The sequence below is a fragment of the Cryptomeria japonica genome, chromosome 2 (genome assembly GCF_030272615.1).
Source record: "Cryptomeria japonica chromosome 2, Sugi_1.0, whole genome shotgun sequence".
Lineage (NCBI taxonomy): Eukaryota > Viridiplantae > Streptophyta > Pinopsida > Cupressales > Cupressaceae > Cryptomeria > Cryptomeria japonica.
The window spans coordinates 427,119,230-427,140,131 of NC_081406.1; the positions used below are offsets into that span (position 1 = coordinate 427,119,230).

At 40.6% G+C, this 20,902-nt stretch overlaps 1 protein-coding gene across 3 annotated transcripts in view; it reads left to right on the top strand.

Moving 5' to 3' along the window:
- The window catches only part of LOC131062013 (probable tRNA N6-adenosine threonylcarbamoyltransferase, mitochondrial), a 163,739-nt gene that overhangs the window by 23,808 nt on the left and 119,029 nt on the right, over positions 1-20,902 (top strand). For all 3 annotated transcript variants that reach the window (XM_057995866.2, XM_057995868.2, XM_057995867.1), the window contains one exon: positions 9,366-9,456. In XM_057995866.2, the coding sequence (XP_057851849.1) occupies positions 9,366-9,456 (91 nt within the window). The remainder of the gene's footprint in view (positions 1-9,365; positions 9,457-20,902) is intronic.

A 20,902-nucleotide genomic window follows, 5' to 3' on the forward strand; every position in this document is an offset into this window, starting at 1 on the left:
GTATTTATGAGGGGTGTGAGTATAATCAGGTCTTCGTATAGGCCAAGGGGCACAAACATTAAGGTGAAGACCCAAATGCAGTCAAAATTACAAAGAGGTGCAATTTTAGGACGCTAAATCTAGCCCCCACTTTAGTGGGAGTATGAAGTCAATCATACTCTTGGTAAAGTACAAAGGGTTCACATTGTAAAGCTTTCACCAAGTCATCGATGCAAGACACACCAAGCCCCCAGTGGACTTTAGGATCTCACAACTTCAATAACAAGATAAAAAGGACATCATGAGAAAGAAAAAGAGAGAACCATGACTACAAACTGGTAAGGTTCTCTCACAATGAGTCATGAAAGAAAAATACCAAAAATTACAAAGCAAAAGACAAAGTTCGCTAAGTAACTTAAGTATCAAGATTTGCAAGAGAGAGAATCATTGAGTGGAGTGTATGCCCCCACGTTAAAGCGATTGCGTACGCCTTATTGGGAGCAATTGCTTTAAGGTAGGATACACCCAAAAAGACAAGCACATTATCACAATAATAAGCCCCCAAGAGAGGACAAATCAAAGTATAATGATCATAAAAACACAAAACATTGGGTGGTTTCGCTTAACTTTGGAGTCAGTATGCTTTTTATGATAACCAATGCATATCATGTGTATATATATGCATAGAACCGTCCTCATCCTCCAAAGAAAGGAAACCACCATGGAAGAAGGGCACATGTGTCTTTTGAGTCAACATGGGAGAGACCAAAAGAGATCTCAACGTTTTGCATCGTCCTCAAGTAGACAACACTAGGGACAACAAATAGAAGAATTAAGAGACAAATAGGTCACAAAAAAACAAGAGAGAGATAGAGAATATACGGTGCTAATGAAGCTAATTAAGCACGTCATCCGCTCCTCGATTGTTTGCCCTCTAGGCGAACAGTTTAAGACATACAGACAGAATACTTAACAAGAAACAATAATGCCATAGATACTAGACAATAATATTAAGCCAACAAAAAGATACCATTTCATTCATAATCGTGATACTGACAAGTTACATCACATGGTATATAAAGGTACCGAGGGGGTGTGAGGGACAACCGTTGCACCTGTAACTACCAACCCTCAGTTACATTACTAAACAAAGTACTTCCTAATTGATTACTTTTTATTCCCGTACGTACAATATTACCGCCAACATCATCCCCCCCAAAAAACAAGGTCGTCTCCTGATGATTGAAAACAAAATGGGATGATCAACAAAAAATAAATCATGATTGAGAATGGGGCGGAGGAGGCGTCCCTGGTGAGGAGGGTGCCAATGCGCAGGGTGCGGCTGCCAAGCGTGCCCGTAACTCATAGACCTACTCAGTCCTTAGCTTCAGGTCCTGCTCTGCAACCATTTGGTGCTCCATAGCTGTTTTCACCATCATCGCAACCTCCAAGACCTCTTTATCCTTCTGCTCCACCATCACTAAGGCAATAGCTAGGCGGCTCTCCAACATAGTCCTGTCCTCCCGGGCTTCCTCCAATCGTGCCCCTAAGGCATCCCTCGCCGACCTCTCCTCGGCCAACACTACTTCCAAGGTAGCGCGTTCTGCGTCCCATGAGGCCTTCTCCGAGCCAATTGCTCCTTGTGCGACGCCTCCATTTGCTGGAGTTGAGCAGCCAACTCTTCCTGTGCCGACACGGCCTCTTGGTGCTGGGTCTCGGTACCCTGAGCAATATACTGTGTCCTCCTCAACTCATAGTATGTCTCATGGAAGACCTGCTCTATCCTCCGCAACAATGATTGTCTACTGGTCTCGCCAACCTGCTCCCGGAGGCCCCAATCCTCCAACATCTGCAAGGTCTCCATAGTAGAACACCCTCTAGACTCAAAACACTGAGAAAAGTGTGCTGTGCACCTGCCCTTCATAAACCCCAGCAGCTGCTCCAACTCTCCATCTGTCCTGGCATCTCCCTAAGACTTGGCAGAGGCTACAATCCTTTAGGCTTCGACAACCACGTCCGCAAGAAACTGCTCCGATTCCTTGTCACCCTCCACTTTCAGAGATGCTAGGATACCGTGCTCCTGAGCATCCTCTCGAGGACTCTGCAGTGGCTCGTCATGAGGTGGGCTCTGGATCAACTCCTCCTCCTGCCTGGGACTCAGCAACAACTCACAAATGGGTGAGTGGTCTCTCTACACTATCCGTGAAGTCTCGGGTGAGCTATCTCCGACCAAGTCCACAATCTCATGAGGGCTCGGCTCACGCCGTGGGGAGAGGACCGCTGCTCCAACCGGTGCTATTGGTGCCATCTTGTACCGACTCAGCCAAGCACTCATATCCGTCTGAGAAGGGGTACCACTCCCTCCAAGATGCTTTGATGGTACCGCAGCCTCCCTACCAACCGTCCCGCCACTGATCCCAACCTCTACTGCTGCTGTGAGACTCCTGACGCTGACTGTCTGAGGCTCTGGTAGGGCTACCAATGTCACGACCATGTGTGGGGGAATCATAATCACTCGTGTCCAGCCCTGCCCAAAACTAGGAACCGACACTGCCAATACTGTCGCTCCAGGCAGAGTCCAAGAGGCACCTGCTGAGGTTGTCTGCTGGGATAACTCACTCGGGGGCCGTGTGGCTGCCGCTGCTGGCACAACTACGAGAGGTGGAGGTGTGGCTGTCTGCGCAACTGCAGAAGATGTCGCCCTTGTCTCCTCCTCCACTTGCTGTCCGCCTCTACCCACGATCCTGAAATTACTCTCGGTGGCCTGTGACGTATCCACAGAGTCCTCCTCTGCACTGGCCTCCTCACTCGGGTCACTAGGCTTGGACTCTGACTCTGTCTCGGACTCAGACACCACCACCTGCCGCTTCCGTTTCTTGCTTGATTGTGTATCTCCACTGGGTGCCATGATATCCAAATGAACCCAATAGGATATAGGCGACTACCCAGGGTGTACATGGCCTTGTGGTGCGAGGTGCTGTGTGTCTGGTAAACCCTGAAGGCGTACGGCATCCAAGAAGAGTCCAATGGCATGGTAGGGCATGTAGAAGGTTCTGTGCTGTAGGGTCATAAATTCCTCCATCCTATCCGCCAGTACTGATGCCCAATCGTATACCAAGCCATTGCGGATGCCATTCATTAATACCACCTGCACCATGGCAATGTCCGAAGCCCCACTGGCTCCCATCAAGCAGCTCTTCAACACATGCAGAAGGCACCGCCATATCCCCTCTCTCAAAAACGATTTCTTTAGGCCTCTTCCCTTGATGGCATGCTGGAGACTATCCAGCTTGGCTTGTGTGAGGTCATCGTAGCACATCAACTTCAAGAGTTTATCCTTTAAATTTGGGGATATTTTCTGCCCCTTTCCCACTTTCTTTCCCTGCGCTCCTGGAATACCAAAAACCCTCGTAAACTCTGTGGAAGCAAAAGAGACCATAACCTGGTGGTGCTCATAATCGAATAGCGACTGTCGCCTGTGTGGGTCATAGGCACCAATCATGGTCCGTAACACAACCTCAAAATCCTTAATGCAAAAGATGGGCATCTGGATGGCCCATTGTACCTGTGCATGTCGCAGCTGTGCCTTCACAGGATCATCATGCAGGGTCTCGTTCCACCATTTCCTACAATCTGCTCCACTCAAACCCTCGAAGGTAATGGTGTCCATAGTTACATCATTCTTTGCTGCCATCTGCTGCTGCACTTTGGGTTGCACCTTTTTACCTTTGTTTTTGCTGTTGTCAGCCATGCCTCCCCTGACTTTCACACCGAAAGGTAGAATCCAAATAGCTTTCTTGTTCGCAGAGGTTGACGACATTGTAGCAGGTAACTGCCGCAACTGTCTTTGCCAATTCTTTCCACCCCTGGGGTCCATTAAATGATTTTGCTTTTGTCTTTTGTGCCTTGTAAATATTAAAAAAATAGGGTTAGGGTAACAAAATTCTGCATGTGCTTACTCTCCTCCAAATGTGGGACCCTTCCTCGGATGGCCAAGCACTTCCGCCCGTTAGCGAATTCCTGCTGGCGACGATTTTATTGTCCTCTCCTTTCCACCGTACGATGGTGTTCACGAGTCACATAGTAGCTGAAAATATTTCGTATGTCCGCCTTGTGAACGCTTTCCCCCCTCTGTACGGTAATGTTATGCTCTCTTCGTACGAAAATCAAGACCGTACGATGGCATTTGCTCCCTCCAAAACCCCGCCGTACAATGTCGCGATAGTGTTATACCCCACGCAGATATTTTTCCTTTCCGTGTGATGTCGATTTTTTTGTCTTCCCGCTGTACAAAAACCCTTTCCTGTTTCGGCCGTACGCCATACGCCGTATGGTATATTTCTTCTTTTCTCCAACTTGAATCTCCGCGTCCTCTCTCCGTATAGTGTGTTCACTCTTTCTGCCGTGCGGTGGTCATATGTTGTACGATGGTTATTAGCTGTACGACTCCGTACATATACCGTACGGTATTTTTCCCTTGGATATCCTTCGGCCGTACGGTGAGCGCTTCTCTTGCATGAACTTTTTGCCATACGGTATGGGTCGTATGGTGAATTCTTTTTATTATATATATATATATATATATTTCTTTTTAAATATAATTTTTTTTTACAATTTTACCTAAGTCTCCCCTCGGGAAGATTCTGGGTCGGTCCTCCATCTCCACTCATGATATGGTTTTAGTTTTGATCCATTAACGCTGTCTGGAACCTCCCGTCCATCTAGTGTCCACAACTTGACTGACTCGTTCTCAGCAACCTCTTGAACTTTATATGGCCCTAACCATCTTACTTTGAATTTGCCCGGTTTAATCTCATTGCGCCCATTATATTTCAGTACTAGTTGGCCCGAGGCGAATCTCATTCGTTTTAAGTGCTTGTCGTGCCACAACTTCCTCCTTTGTTGGGCTGCCTCCGTAGCCCACTGGGCCATCATTCTTTTCTCATCCAACTTGTTCGAGACATACATCCTCTCTCTCAGGTTCTCCATATCCCCCAGTTTGTTTTTGATTGGAATACGGAGGGTGGGCACCATGAACTCAGCTGGCACAACAGCTTCCTACTCGTACATCAATGGGAATGGGGTCTGGCCTGTGGTCACCTTGTAGGTGGTGCGGTAGGCCCACAAGACTGAAGATAATTTTTCTTCCCAGTCTTCTCCCTCCACACCGCAGGCCTTGTAAATCACTCCAACGAGAATCTTGTTGGTGGCCTCCGCTTGCCCATTGGCTCGTGGCTAGTAAGGGCTGGACAATGAATGAAAATTTTTGAACTCAGTAGTGAGTAGCTTGATGACATGGTTTACAAAATGTCCACCCCGGTCACTCGTCAACTGTATGGGGATGCCCTACCGTGTAATTATCTGCTCATAGATGAATCTTGCCGTACTCAGGGCCGAGTTGTCAGGAAAGGCCCATGCTTCTACCCGCTTGGTTAACTTGTAATTGCATGTAAACAAATTACAAGTTTAGATAGAATAGGACTATAATTTGGAATAAGTCATAGTTGGTTATAGTGGTTGTGGAAAAAGTCTTAGTTAGTTGGACTTCTTCCACTTTTTGCTCTCATCCCCTCTCCTATATATATTGGAGGGTGCTCTTTGTATTTTTTATCTTTTTAGCAAGCAAGATAACTGTGCAGAAATTTACAGCGATAAAGACTTTGTGTTTTATATTTGTAAATTGAATTCTCCAGCAATACAAAGAAGGCATTTGAGTTTTAGACTTTGGGTTGAGGCCTTGTTCATATATCTATTGTGTTCTTACGTCACAGTGATATACTTATTTGTATGTATTTGAGATTCTGGTGAAGTTGTTGAAAAGAGCTTTAATCTGATTTCTTGTAGACTTTGTGCTGCAAATGTGAGGGTTAAATTAGTATATTCAAGTGTTTATAATAGAGAGAGATTACAAGACTTTGTTTTTGTAGTTAATCCTAGTTATATTAGTTCAAAAGTGCATCATATCAACAAACTTTGAGCTGTTATAAGTTGCACATTGTTATCATATTAATCATTCTGGAAGTTAGATAGGATAGTAGGAAAGTAAAGACTTTGAGCTTTTGTTTCTACATTCCCGTCTCGAGGAAGTGATAGAAGACTTTGGGCTTTCACGGAAACGTTTCTTCCTTTTTGTATAAGCATCTTTGTATTTGTTAAAGTTTCTTAAGTTGCTGTATTTGTTTTCCTAATTGCAGTTTCTTTTCTGAAAAGAGAAAGGAAAATCATCTTTTCTGAAGAAAGAGAAAAGGATGTTGTCCCACCCAAGTTAGATTAGTGTTATAGTTAATTTATAATAGTACAAAAGGGGGAGCCTTCCCTTAGAATTAGGAGAGTTTTAACTCACACACTGTGGCTGAAACCACATTTTTGCATGCCTCCCTTGGTGTACAAAATTTTTAACTAATAGATACTTGTATTCTTCGACTATCTCCAACGAGCTCCTCTGAAAGATGAAACTAATTTGCTGCTTCTTCCTTGTTAGCAAGAAGATCATTGCTTTGGTTTTGCTGGTGTTTACCTGCATCCCAACTTCATGGAACAAACGTATTAAAGCCTTCACATGATCTCTCAAACCCTGGGCAGTTTTGGCAATGAGAATAAGATCATCCGCATATAAAAGTATTTTTATTGCATAGCTAGTAAATTGAATACCTCCGCATTAGTATTGTTTAACCATTGTTCAAGCTTATCAATATATAAACCAAACAAGGCAGGGGATAGAGGGCAACCCTGTTTGACACCAATGCCACTACCAAAGCATTTTGACATTCCCTCTTTAGTTCTAGTTTTAGCTCTAACTTGTTCATAAAGTTTATGCACCACTACCCTAAGTTCCTTAGTAATCCCAAGCTCCTCCATTTTGATCCAAAGTTTTTTCCTAGGGATAGTGTTGAAGGTTTTTTTTTGAAATTAATGAAGCAACAAAATAGAGTGCGTGCTCCTATCCTAATTGTGTCTAAGATTGGAAGAGCATGGACAAATGTAAATGTATAGTGCTAAAATGATAAATAATTCTTCAAAGAAGGGAGTGAGATCCCAAGTGCCAACATTGAGAGAAATTAGGATTCTACAATAATAGAATGAATAAAACAAGGAAAGCTAGAGTAAATTACAAAACAAGTCACCTCCCAATACTTGATGGAAACAATGGAATCAAGAATGTTGTAGATTGTTGATAAAAGTGCTCAATAAGTTGTTAATAATGATGGGATGCCAAATGAGTGTTCAAAGTTGCAGAGAGAATGAAAGATACTAGTCCGATAACGGGTCAAAGGAATGGATAAGATGGAGGCAAGTAGCCGTTCAATTTGCTCCAAAGTAGTTATTTAGAGGTTGGGAAGGTCGTAGGGAAAGAAACGCATAGAAACAATCAAAGAATGATGAAATTTTGTAGGACTTTGGCATGTCATGTTGACGTTTGCACTTTTAGCTATTGTCCAAACAATTCCAGCTTAGTAAAGGTTCAAACACTAGTAGTTAACACAAACATGATACTCACAACATCAGCTTTGGATTAAATGATGATGGGATGCTTAGCCTTGACACCATGGGGGCAAAAGTCTAAGGCAAGGGTTGAGATGAGCCTAAAAACACACTATGGGAGACAGACCCCAAAGTGATGGGAAAGCATAGCATGGAATTGCAAGGGTATGCGATTTTCAACTGTACATCTTGTTGCAGAATTCACTTTAAATATTGCGTTGAGAGTAGTCAAAGACAAGATTATCAATCAGCTGTTGATAATTAGAAATGGAGAGGATCAAATTATAGTTTTTCATTCTGATTATGAGCAGGTAGGTATCTTCCTTTTGATGGTAAATTCTTTAAAATACACGTGAGCAATAGAGAATATAGATTGTGATAGTCTAGAACTTTTAAACTAAATCAGTTTTTGGAGTAAAAAATAGATTGGAAAAGATACTTAGGAGGCACGTAAAAAATAGATTCATTATGTATTCGAAGAAACTTTTGAGTGTTTTCTTGATGTTCTTTTTTAGAATAATCTAAATTGTGGGGAAGTTCCTTACAAAGTGTCCATCTTCTTCATAGTTGATGTGTTTAATTGGAATTTTCTCATGATCCACCATATTTTTAACACTCAATAAAGTACGGATAATGGAGTAAGTCCTTGTCTAAGCACACTTCATCACATATCCAAGTACAAAGAACAAATACCCTTCCTTGGATTATGTCGAATCAACAAATTCCCCAACGTTGTTTACTATGTATTTGAAGCTTCTTTGTGCTAGAAATGAAGGGCAAGAAAGGTGGTTGATTCAAATAAGGGATGTGTTGATGTTGTTTTTATGCACAATCAAACACAGAATAAAGTATTCAATATTCTATCCTCTCTTGAACAAAAACTTCTCAAATGCTAAAGATTAGAAAAAAGGATCATTTGAGACAACTCCAAGTTTCTTGATGTCAAGTCTTGACATGTTGGATAGCTTCAATGGTATGATGTCTTTTGCTGTACCTGCGAGGGGACTTACGTAGTTCTCTAGATTCAATTCAAGCCAGATGGGATGACGTTCTTCGAATGATGTTGCAATATCGCTCTCTTCTACTGCTACTAGCCTTTGATATAAAAATGAAAAAGGGTGTAAGGTTTAGGAATTCTTCTAATGCTAAGAATGCAAGACAATGGATAATTTTGAGTGAGCTCATCAGCTTTGCTTTGACATGTTATAAACATCTCCACAATTTTAGTGCAATCTTCTAGGGATAGCTTGGTGATTTTCAAATCACCATCACGAACGTAGACACCTTCAAGATGAAGCATAGCAATGATGGAATAGCAATTGAAGTTAAGCTTTGGCTAAAATGGTTTCAGTTGACTACGCAAGATGCTTCACCATCGATGGAGTACTAGTAGTATGAACAACGAGCTTCACTTTTAATCGTGCACATGCATCTTTCACTCATCTAAAATACTGAAAACAAACTCTACTCTAATTTTTTGCTTTGTCTTTTCAATTATTAACTTCTCTCATAAAAGGATGAAGAAACAAGCAAATGCTTCAAAACTCAGTAAGTCACCAACACTTCAATGATTTATTAATTTTTGTAGCACCAAGCAACAATTCTTCAAAACTCTTCTAATCGATCTTTTACAAATGAAATGAGTTGAGCTTATATAGAGCTCTCAATCACAATGAATGGCCAATATTGAATCAGAATCAAGGACCCAGATTTTGCCACCTAAACCTTAATTAGTTAGGGTTTGTATCACAACCAAAATACCTAATTATTACAAAAAACCAATAGGAATGTGACATGCATGTATCATTTTTCTAAAAATATGAAACAATTTGTTTTTCATTTGAAATGAGTAACTGGTAATCAATTCAAGTTTTTTAAATGGTTTTGTTATTGTTGTGATCCAGTTGGTGTGAGAAAAGCAAGAACCATTGCTGGTAAATATAGTTTGCCAATGGTTGGTGTCCATCATATGGAAGCACATGCTCTTGTTGCTAGGTTTGTTATCTTTCTAAAGCTTTATCAAAACATAGTGGATTGTGTTTTTTATTCTTTTTATCATCTTTATATTTCAAAGTACCACTTTTGTAAAATGTGCTTGTGCTTTGTTTAATCTAATAAGAATTAGCTATACATATTAATCCCATTGTATGCACAGCATTGTTAGTTTCCTGGTAGCTCAAGCATTCTTTGGATTGCACAATCTCCTTTCTTTGGATCCTTAGTGACAGGATTGAAATGTGGTTGGAAACCCAATCAGGATAGTAAGATCATATTTTGTGCAACACCTCATCTTAATGTCTTGTGATTCATTGATCTATTTCTTGTTTTGGCAAAACAACCAGATATCTTCATTTCTGTATGTATTGGCACTTTTTTAATGCTATAGATGATGGGTTTATGATTTCACACTTGTGAGCACAGATTTGAAGCTTATCATGTACTTTCTTGACATAGAAATTTATCATTTAGCCTGGCATCCATATCTACATTTATATTGTTATTATTATTATTGTTTATTCTCTTTTTTTAATGCAAAGCATGCTTATGCAACATGTTGACATAAAACTGGATATTAGAAATGTTTTAAAGGAACTGTAACATCCCCTTAATATGAAATGTACACATTGCAATGAAACTATCATACAAAGAGCAAAACATTTACGTTACATAATGGATGGAACATGCACACACATGTCTGGGTTACTATGTTTGGATCCAAAGGACATTCTTGTCTTCTAGACTCTTATTTTGTAAAGGATTATGAAGGCTACCATTAAGATAAACCTGTACTGAAGCATCCTTAAACAAAACCATGACCACATAAACAAACGTCCCCTATACTTTCATTAGCATGAATGTTTATATGTTTTTGCCAATCTATTCTAATCCTTTTCAAAAGTAATAACCATGCATACCTTCAATTCTATAGCATTTTCCGATGTCACACCTTCCCAAATCACAATCAAATTGTCTAGAACATACCTTTCCATTAATCCAGTTTGAGGTTCAGTTACAATTTTGGGCAATGGTGTGTTGATCTTACGTGCCAAGATTTTAGCAAAAATCTTAAATGAGACATTAAGGAGTGTGACTGCTCTCCATTTTTTAATTTGATTACTGTCATGTGTAAGGGTTCTGACCTGGAATGCTTCCTTATACATCATTGGTTTTACTATGATCCATTTTCCATTCGTGTTGTCAGAATCAACTGGAAAGGTATAATTTCCAGGTGATTTGTCATGTTGCTTGGGTCTACCTGCTAACTTAATCTCATCTGAGTTTGAGACATTGTTCAATTCCTTTGCTTCATCTAATGATCTTTTCTAAAGGCACCAATCTTTCAAAAATCAGTCTATTCATACTAGTTTAAATGATAAAAGTCCATAGAATCTATACAGGGGTTCCAAAATGTCTTCGAGGTCACTCTGCATATGCTCATCTACTTCTATATTTTTCATTATTTTCTCTGTTATTCTTTACGGTAATATTCTAAAGTAGTTCCCTTATCTCCCTTCTTTGAACTTTTTCAATTATGATGTTGTCAATTTATCTTGATGCTTTTTTTGATTGATAAAAGGTCTAATATAATTTAAAATCTTCACTAGTTTATAATATATTGATTTTATGAGGGTCTTTCTAATTTGTTGTTCAATCCTGGAGGCCTTATCCTGAGATTTTCTAAAGCCTCATCCGTGGCTTTATTTTGTGATATATTGTAATGTCCCCTTCTTAGTGATGTGCATTCAGTGGTCCATTGGCTTATTCCGGAGACTTGTAAGCTATTTGGAAAGGAGAATTAGGGTTTCCTATTTTCTAGGAGGATTCTTTTGTGTTTTCAGGGCGTATATGTGGGAGTTTGACAGTTTGGATTCTGGATTCCTTCTGGGTTTTCAGAGAGCTTCAAGATGGTTCGACATGCATCTGCATCGAGTGACTTTTTCCTGACTTACTATTTTTAGTAAGTACGACGGCTGCTCAGAACGTGGTTAAAATCACTTTGGAAACACTTACTATATTTAGCAGTATGCTATTTTTAGTAAGTACTATTTTTAGCAGTTCTATTTTTAGTAGGATGTCAGCTGGCCTGTTCAGATGGCTATTTCCGGCAGGTCAGTTTGAGCAGTTGGTCTCCCAGCATTTTTTGGTGCTATTCTTGGCAAGGATTTTGCAGCTCAATTCAGATGACTATTTTTGGCAGTTTAGTTCAGAGCCCCAACTCAGTTCAGTTTTGGTGATTTCCAGCACTTTAGTCTCCGGCTCAATTTGACAATAATCAATATTTGAGGAGAGGGTATTTTAATATATTATACCTTAGGCATGAGGTATTAATATTTGATTATTTTATGGATGGACGACTTAGGAAGGGAGAAAATATTAATTTTATCCTAAGTCTATTTGGGCGAAAATTGCATATGACTTCAAGGGGTCGTCATGGTGTTAATAAGTAAATTATAACTCAAGGCAAATGGGCGATTTTCTAAGTATATTGCCTTAGTAATATTTTTTATTTGGAAGTCATAGTTGGGCGCCCACTTTACACTTTATTTTATGACACTTATATTTATTAAAAAGGGCGAACTTGTGCAAGGAAATGAAATGAAATGCAATGCTAAATGTGGATGAAATGGAATGGCATTTGGTTTGGGCATATTTGGAGTGCATTTGAATTTGAATTTGGTTGGCAAAAAGTTATAAATAAGTGACTTGGGCTCTCATTTTGGTATCTTGAAAATCTGTAATGTTATGCTGCTGGATTGGCGACAGAACTTGAGGCTTCGGAGTGCGTCTCCCTAGTGCTACCCGGTTTCGTACTTGAAATACAGTACCTAGCTGTGCCTTGTATTCTTCTACCATTTCAAAGCTTTTCCTTAGACATCTTGGTGTTGCAACGATTCTGGAACTTGCTGGTTTTGCCTGTGGCTGAAGCACATTTTTGCTCACATCTCTCTGCTGGAGCGTCTGACAGTTATGGGTATCATTCCTATCTTCCTTCCCAGCACTGGCAAATAAGTTTGTAAGTTTTTAGCACATTTGTTTGAGTTTTGAATTAATTATGCAAAATCGAAATTCCTAGTCTAGGCGTGGGTTTTCTGCCTTGCATTGGGATGCGTGCAAATTAAATAAGGGTCTTTTTGGGGTGTTGTTTTGATTGGTTACCATTGCATATGTTGTACGGTGGGTTTGGGACTGGTTTGAGCTAATTCGGATGTAAAATGAGGGAGTTATGAATATTTTGGCATTTATCTAGGCTGCTGGTCTGTGTTTCCAGCCTGTAGATTGGTTGTAACAGAAATTTATATCTTTATTATAGAAATCTGCATTACTCTCCTTCTTTCATCTCTATTATTGTAAGGTTAGGTAGTAGTACTACTAACCAGTTCTATCTTTGTAACTCTCATCCCACTGAATAAGTGGAAGAGGCTGGCTTGCCGCCTGGTATTCAGTAAATTTGTAATTTTCAGTCCTCCCACTGAATAAGTGGTCGAGTGATAAGTTAATGCAATTGTCCTCCCGCTGAAATATGCGGTTGAGTGATGTCTTGATGTAATGTCCTCCCACTGAAATATGCGGTAGAGTGATTGAGTCTCAGTTTCTTGTCATTTTTCTCTTGGTCGGTTTACCGCCAAGAGTTTGGTTTCTATCCTGCTGGATAAGCAGAAGGGGCTGGCTTGCTGCCCAGGAATTGTAATTTCAGTTGATTGTTGTTGCTAACGATCCTCGGAACACCGTATGCTCTCACCTTCCCAGCTTGGGCTCTCGGTGAACAAAAGGTGGAAGGGTTCCCTTTCAGCAGTTTGTATTATTTCTCTAACCTTAACGGGTTGTGGTGATTGCTTGTATTTCTTATTGTTAAAAAATCAAAAAAATAATTACTGGGATATTACATATATGCTTTCATGAATTTCTGCAAGGGTTCTTCTTTGACTCTCAACTTTTGGTTTTTGACTCTAATCTTGATGTACATGTTTTAGTTTTCCACAATTACTTAACACTGTCCTTGTCATCTCCATCTTTTGATTGGCACATGCTAGTTTGTAGCTATACAGTCCTACAAATTATGCTTGCTTGAGTTTCCTTTTGATTGTAGTCAAATTCCATCCCAATTGGATGGTGGTCAGATGAGGTATGGGGATAAACACTCTAATAGCGTTTTTTCTTCATTATTGCTCCCTATTTCAAATGGATATTTGCTCCACAAGAAACTTATCTTACTATATTAAATTTTGTCACTGCCCTTTTGGCTATTATATTCCTTTATTGTTTTTGTGATGCACCAAACATAACCACTCATAGATAATACTTGTTTTATATTGCACTAGAAAAACAGTTTTTTGTGCATCAAATAACTCCTCATTATCACCCTCATCTGCAAAGAACCTTTGGAACCGGGCTACAACTATTTGGGAAATGGTAAGGTGTACTACATTGAAGTAGTCTCCAATGGTGAGGAGGAAGAGAAAGTAGAAGAGGTTTAGGGTAGGGAATAGAGTGATACGGATGATGGGCAGATAAGAGATGATGAGTAGTCACGTAAGGGGGCGAATGAGATCAGTGCTACTCTTTCTGGTACCCCTAGATTTAATTCCTTTAGAGTTCATGGAGTTTTGCAAGGGCAGCATGTGACTGTTTTAGTGGACAGTGGGACAATCCAGAACTTCATAGATTCAGCATTGGTGGCAAAGAGGGCTATACAAATTGAGGACTTGAGGGTTTCAACGTTATGATGGCAGATGGTTTTAACATGGCTTGTACCCAATGGGTCCTAAAGCTGAATATTATGCTAGACAATTACAATATCACTAATGACTTCTATGTTGTTGACTTAGGGGATACTAATGTTATATTGGGCATTTGACGGCTTCACTCATTAGGGAAGTATTCTCAAACCTTTTAGACTATGGAGTTGAAGTTAAGAGTGGATGGTAAGAAGTTTGTCTTAGAGGTATGTCGAATGGTGCTTCTAGGATCGTGTCAACAAGGAGAATGGAGAGTATTTTTACACATGGTGTATGGACAATGCAGTGTTTGATTTCATCCAAGGCCCCTATGTATAGATATGGTTAGAGTCATGTGAATATTTAGACAGTGCTGGATAATCTCAACTTGGTTTTCAATGAGATTCTTTCAGGAAGGCCTCAAAGATAGAGGGTTTGAACATGTTATTGAGCTATAGGAGGGCTCTAAACCCTTCATTACCACTCCTTATTGGCACCCTAAGAAATTCAAGGAGATTAAAAAAGTGATTAAGGAATTATTAGATATGGGGCATATTATGCCTAGCTCGAGTCCTTTTGCTCCTTCAATTGTTTGGTGAAAAAGAAGTATGGGACTATGTGTATGTGCATTGACTACCATGCACTAAACAAGAAAACAATTAAGAATAACTATCCTGTCCCCATGATTGATAAGTTGTTGGATGAGCTTCATGGAGCAGTGTATTTCTCAAAGATTGATCTTAGATTCGGATATCCTCAAATTAGTGTGAGGGAGAAGGATATCCATAAGATAGCTTCCAAGTGCCATTATGTAATATCCCAGTTATTTTTTTTTGTTTTTAAGCCAATAATAATCATCCACAAACAGATAACCCGTTAAGGTTAGAAAGCATAAACTGAAAACTTGCTGGAAAATGCAACCCTTCCACTTTCTGATCACCAAGTGCCCAATGTGGGAAGATGAGAGCATACGGTGAATAGGGGATCGTTAGATCTCAATTCTGCTGAAAAATGAAGTGGATTACAATACTGGGCGGCAAGCTAGCCCCTTTCGCTTATCCAGCGGGAATGCAAGAAACTTGGCAGTGAACCAGCCAAGAGAAACATACAAAGGCACAAATCACTCAACCGCGATATTTCAGCGGGAGGACTGGAATTACAAAACAATCTCAACTCAACCGCTTATGCAGCGGGAGGACCATTACAATCAGACATCACTCGACCACTTATGCAGTGGGAGGGCTGAATTACAGTTTACTTGAAAATAGGCGGCAAGCCAGCCTCTTCCACTTTTCAGCAGGGTGAGAGTTACAAGCCAGAATTGGTTAGTAGTACTACTACTTAACCTTACAATAATCAAGATAATGTGAGAAGAGAGTAATGCTGAACATCCAAATAAGAAACATGAAATTTCTATTAACATCAAAATTTGCAGGCTGGAATTACAAACCAGCAGCCTATGGATTCACTAAAACGCTCATAACTCTCTCATTACTCACCCAATTCACCCAAAATCTGTTCTAAACAATTGCTATACCAGCTGCAATGAAAACAAACCCCAAGAAAGCCATTGAAACCCCCATATTTATTTTGCACGCTTCCCAATGCATTCACTAAACCCAACGCCTAACCTGGGAAGTTCGATTTCCAATATAAAAATCCACACTCAAAATAAGATGCTAAAATCTTACAAGATGCATCGCGAGTGGTAGGAAGGATGGATGAGACGGTACCCAGAATGATGGAATCGTCTGGCCAAGAGGTATGAGCAAAACACACTTTCAGCAGTCCCGCGACCAGCAACCAGAAAACATTCCAATCTCAAACAAAACACTCCACAATTTGCAACTCACTCACCAACAGCATTGGGAATACATGGACACAGCTAGGTACTATCTTGCAAGTACGAAACTGAGACTTAGCTAGGAAGCCACACTTCGAAGCTCAGATTTTCAATCGCCAATTCGGCAGCATAACGATGCAAATTCATTTGATACCAAATAAGAGGCCAAGCACCTGTATTTATAGATTTTTCCCTCTAAATATCAAATGCAAATGGCGCCCACAACCATTGAAATTCAATTTCATTTCATGTCATAGCCTCCCGTAGACATGGCGTTAATTTTCCCAAATTCCCTAGGCAAAGTTCGAACTTTTTCCTAGGTGACAACTTTGCGATATAAAATAATAAAAACATGAAATATTTCATCTTTCTCAATGCCACCCTTTTTAATGCCATTGACTTAGGAAAATGACAATATTGCTGACAGATAGATATTTTTCCTAAGTTGCCCCATAACACAATTAATCAGTAATAAAAATAATTAAATATCAAACCTTAGGATAAGGAATTAATATTTAATTAAATAACTTATAACTCCAATACTGATTAATACCAAAATCAAGGATGAAGGTGTGCGATGAAGACCACTAAACTGTGCTGAGTCAGGACCCTGTCGGAGACTGCTAAAAATAGAAATGCTCAACACAGCCACTTACTAAAAATAGTAAGTCAAGAAATACTGCTTTGAAAAACATAATCTTCGCACCCAGAGAAAGAGCTTGGAAGCTCAGTAGAAATGCATCAACCAAACAGCCAAACCCTAACTTGCTAAAAATAGTAAGTTCTAACTTCACCAAAGAATCAAATGCATGTTATGCCACCTTGGAGTTCATGGAAAACCCAGAAGGAAACCATAAGCAAAACTGAAGAATTCCCTCCTGACAAACCCTAAAAAGCTCGTGCAGAACTCCACAAAGGTTGGAAACCCTAATTCTCTCTTCCAAATAGCCTACGGGTGTCCGGAATAGGCCAATGGACCATTGAACTAATCATTGCGGAGAAGGGGACATTACAATCCGCCCTTCCCAAAATTGCTTGTCCTCAAGCAATGCCATCACAACTCCCAAAAATTTTAAACTGATCTGCACCAAAGCAAGTATGATCCTAGGGTCCCATGCCCGTCTCAAGAAGAACCCACCATGCTGATGTTGTGCCACTCTGATGACATCAGTGAAAACATCACGCCAAAACTGCATTAACCTCCCTTGTAACTCCAAAATGTCACCATCCATGATACTCAAACTGAAAAATCTTAAAGGACTGACATCTCTATCGTGCAACATCTCATGTCCATAAAGCTCTGAGTAATCAATATCAACAATGCCACTAGCTATCACAAACCTGGGCAATAGGGAAGATAGTCTACTCAACTCAGAATCAAACTTCTCAGCACGTTTCCATATGGTATCTAACAGAGCCACAACTCCAAATCTTTTTGCAAAGAGGAAAGCATTCCTTTGCAAGAGCTCGACAAACTCATACTCATAACTGCACATGAATCTACTAAGCCACCGTAGAATTATTCTGACAAAACCATGGAGACTTCTAAAATCTCTTACAATTCCCACTCCAAGAACCTCAGAATGAAGAACCAAAGGAAGCAAAGGTTTACTGTCCCAATCATAAGTAGAAGAAAGGGCATAAGTATAACCACTAGTTAGAGCTTCAACACTTCCCATACACAGATACTGATTGCCCCAACTCGCCATACCTTTCATCTGAGACAATAAATCCGTCCTGCCAGGAGATTGTGAAGTCTGAAAAAAAGTACACCAGCAACCCACCAAGTCTGAAATGATTGACTTGAGATCTAATTTCAAGGAAATCAGCATCCAAGAAGATGAACAACCGCTGCAACATAGGAAATCCTCTTCCAAAACAACACATTTGCTCACGTCTGTAATGTTCCCAGACTGTTCAACGACTGGCCGTACGGTGGTGCACCAGCAAGGCCGTACGGAGTGAAGTGCAAGGGGCTGCCGTATGGTAAAGAGGTCGTACGGTGGTGGTGTGAGGACAGAGTGACCGTACGGTGTGGAGGGCCATACGGTGGGTGGCAGTGAAAGGCCGTACGGTGGGTGGCGGTGAAGGGCTGTACGGTGGAGAGGGTTGAGTGTCCGTATGGTGAAGGGGGGTTGTACGGTAATGTGGAGGTGAAGGGCCGTACGGTGGAGAGGCCGCACGGGAATGTGGGTTGGAGTGATGTACGATGGGATGAGAGGTACAGTGAGGTAAGGGGTGTACGGTGGCAATGTGAGGTACTCCAGTGAGTGCGCGATGAAAGGTTGACCTTCTGGAAACAATAAATTTTGAATATTTGGAATTTCTTGAGTATGTATTAATAGATATACAATTGGAGAGATAACAATGATGAGATTCAAGATTTGCCAAATCTGGAATGAGTACACATAAACAGAATAGGGTGAGGGGGAAATCCCACCGAAACTGCACAAACCAAATAGGGAGTGTCTTTCACCTCCGAAATGGTGGTAACTAGAACTCCAACAGGAATTCGCACAAGACAAAAAAATATCAAAATTTGCATACCTACAATTATGACAGACTCGACCATAAATATGGGCTTCGGGAAACTTCCCGAAGGGTTACAAACGGGCCGACACAAACATAACTTAACTAATAAAATAAAAAAGGGGGCCCGACAGATTTTATTATTAAATTTAGGGCCATACAATAATTAATATTATTTAATTATATCGGGGACATTACAAATCCTCGCCGCCCAAAGATTGCTTGCTCTCAAGTAATCCATCATTAAATGGTTTGCCCACTGCATAGATCCAGGGGCCCAAAGCAAGCACGCACACTGGTAGCCATATCTGAATTCTCCATGCTGCAACATGATCAGGTGCCCACATATGGAAGTAAGTGAGAAGAGTAAACCTCCCTCCAACTTCCATTGTTCCACTCTGATATAAATGTTGCCATGTCTGGAGTCGTCAGGATCCCACTGAAACGAACCATCAAACACATCGATGCCCAAATCCCAAGCTATCATGCCATCATGCCAATCAGTCATTTTCCCATGATGGTCTGGAATCTTGAAACTCATTTGCAACAGGTTCTTCTCATGTAGAAGCCGCTCTTCCTGAAAAGTAATGCTCATGTCTGTTGCATGTTCTTCATACCACTGTGGTGTTCCAAAATCCCTGTCACTCACTATGTTCTGCAGAAGACTGTGCAGGCAGAATAACTCACGGAAGAACCACTCGACCACTTGGGCTGCCTGGTATCTTGTGGAGATGGAAAAGAAAGGGGCATACTTGGTCAAACGATCTGCCACGACGAAGATGCAATCCTTTCTTTGCATTAGGGGAATTCCGGTAATGAAATCCATCGAGATGCTATCCCATTTCTGGTTAGGGATTGGCAATGGTTGCAGCAATCCAACGGGTAAGGTGTGCTCAGATTTATTTTGCTGATAGGTGGAGCATTCCTGCACTTACTGTAGAACGTCGTTCTTAAGTCCCTTCCAGGAAAACCTCTCCCAGTCCTGTTTGTAGGTTTTCAAGTATCCTGGGTGTCCGGCCAAGGGAGAATCGTGCATTTCCTTCAGAGTCGTCTCCTTTATCTTGGACTCGGGCACCGGATAGATTTTGTCCTTCTAGTAAATGATGTCATCAACCACTTTGTATCTGTCATCTTGTACTTTACCATCCATCAGTTCGTAGGCAAAAGTATTCTTAGAGTATTCAACCAACAGATGTTCCTTCCAATCTGCCGAAATCTGGGATAGAGAACATATGGCAGGCCTTCTCACGAGGGTCTCGGAGAGCTCTTGTTGACTTCCTAACTCCCTCAGCGCATCTATCAATCCTTCACTTCGTGCCATGATTCTCCCGACAGGCTGGCAGAATCACTAGCTCTGATACCACTGTCCTCGATATAATTAAATAATATTAATTATTGTATGGCCCTAAATTTAATAATAAAATTTGTCGGGCCCCCTTTTTTATTTTATTAGTTAAGTTATGTTTGTGTCGGCCCGTTTGTAACCCTTCGGGAAGTTTGCCGGAGCCCATATTTATGGCCGAGTCTGTCATAATTGTAGGTATGCGAATTTTGATATTTTTCTGTCTTGTGCGAATTCCTGTTGGAGTTCTGGTTACCGCCATTTCTTCATTTGTCAAACCCTATCAAAAAGCACAAAAAAAAATCAGAAAACCAAAACACAAAAAATTGCACTTAAAATTCAGTATTTGGAAATATCTAGCAGCGAGGACAAAGAGGTTCTCTACACACAAGGTTGACATTGAGGATTATTGGGCGAATCTAATGGATGAACAAGCAGTGAAGAAGAGGATGTGGTCCAGGTTGTCAGTGAATTTCATAAGGAGATGTGAAGTCTTTCTCATTCTGGATCAAATTGTGGATGATAGTGATCATACTCATCCGCAGTATGAGAATGAAATGAAGAAATCTATCCTTTTGCCTAATTGGTTACATCCAGAAGTATCAGATTTGAATGCGCTTATGAGAGATGTCATTGATTTCTCCAGAGAGTGGGTAGACAAGTAAATGAACAGATTGATAGATAAAGGCATTGTCTTCACTTATTTGAAAATGAAACAAGAGGAGTCCTCTCTTGAAGACGATCAAAGAACAATCAGTGATTTGAGGATTCATACAGATGAGGAGAGTCATGCTCCCAAGTGAAGGAAGAGTGTGCCTGGAGAATCCAAGGCAAAAGGGAAGGAGATTGTTGGTCAACAATCAAAGAAGAAGAAGCATAATCCTAGCACTCCTTTGTCTTCCCTTAGTTCCCCATCAGTGAAGGAGGTAGATGTGTCGGAAAAGAAAAAGGAATTTGAACAATGCTCCAACACTGTAATTTTGCCAGAGAATATTCAAGAACTATGTGCTA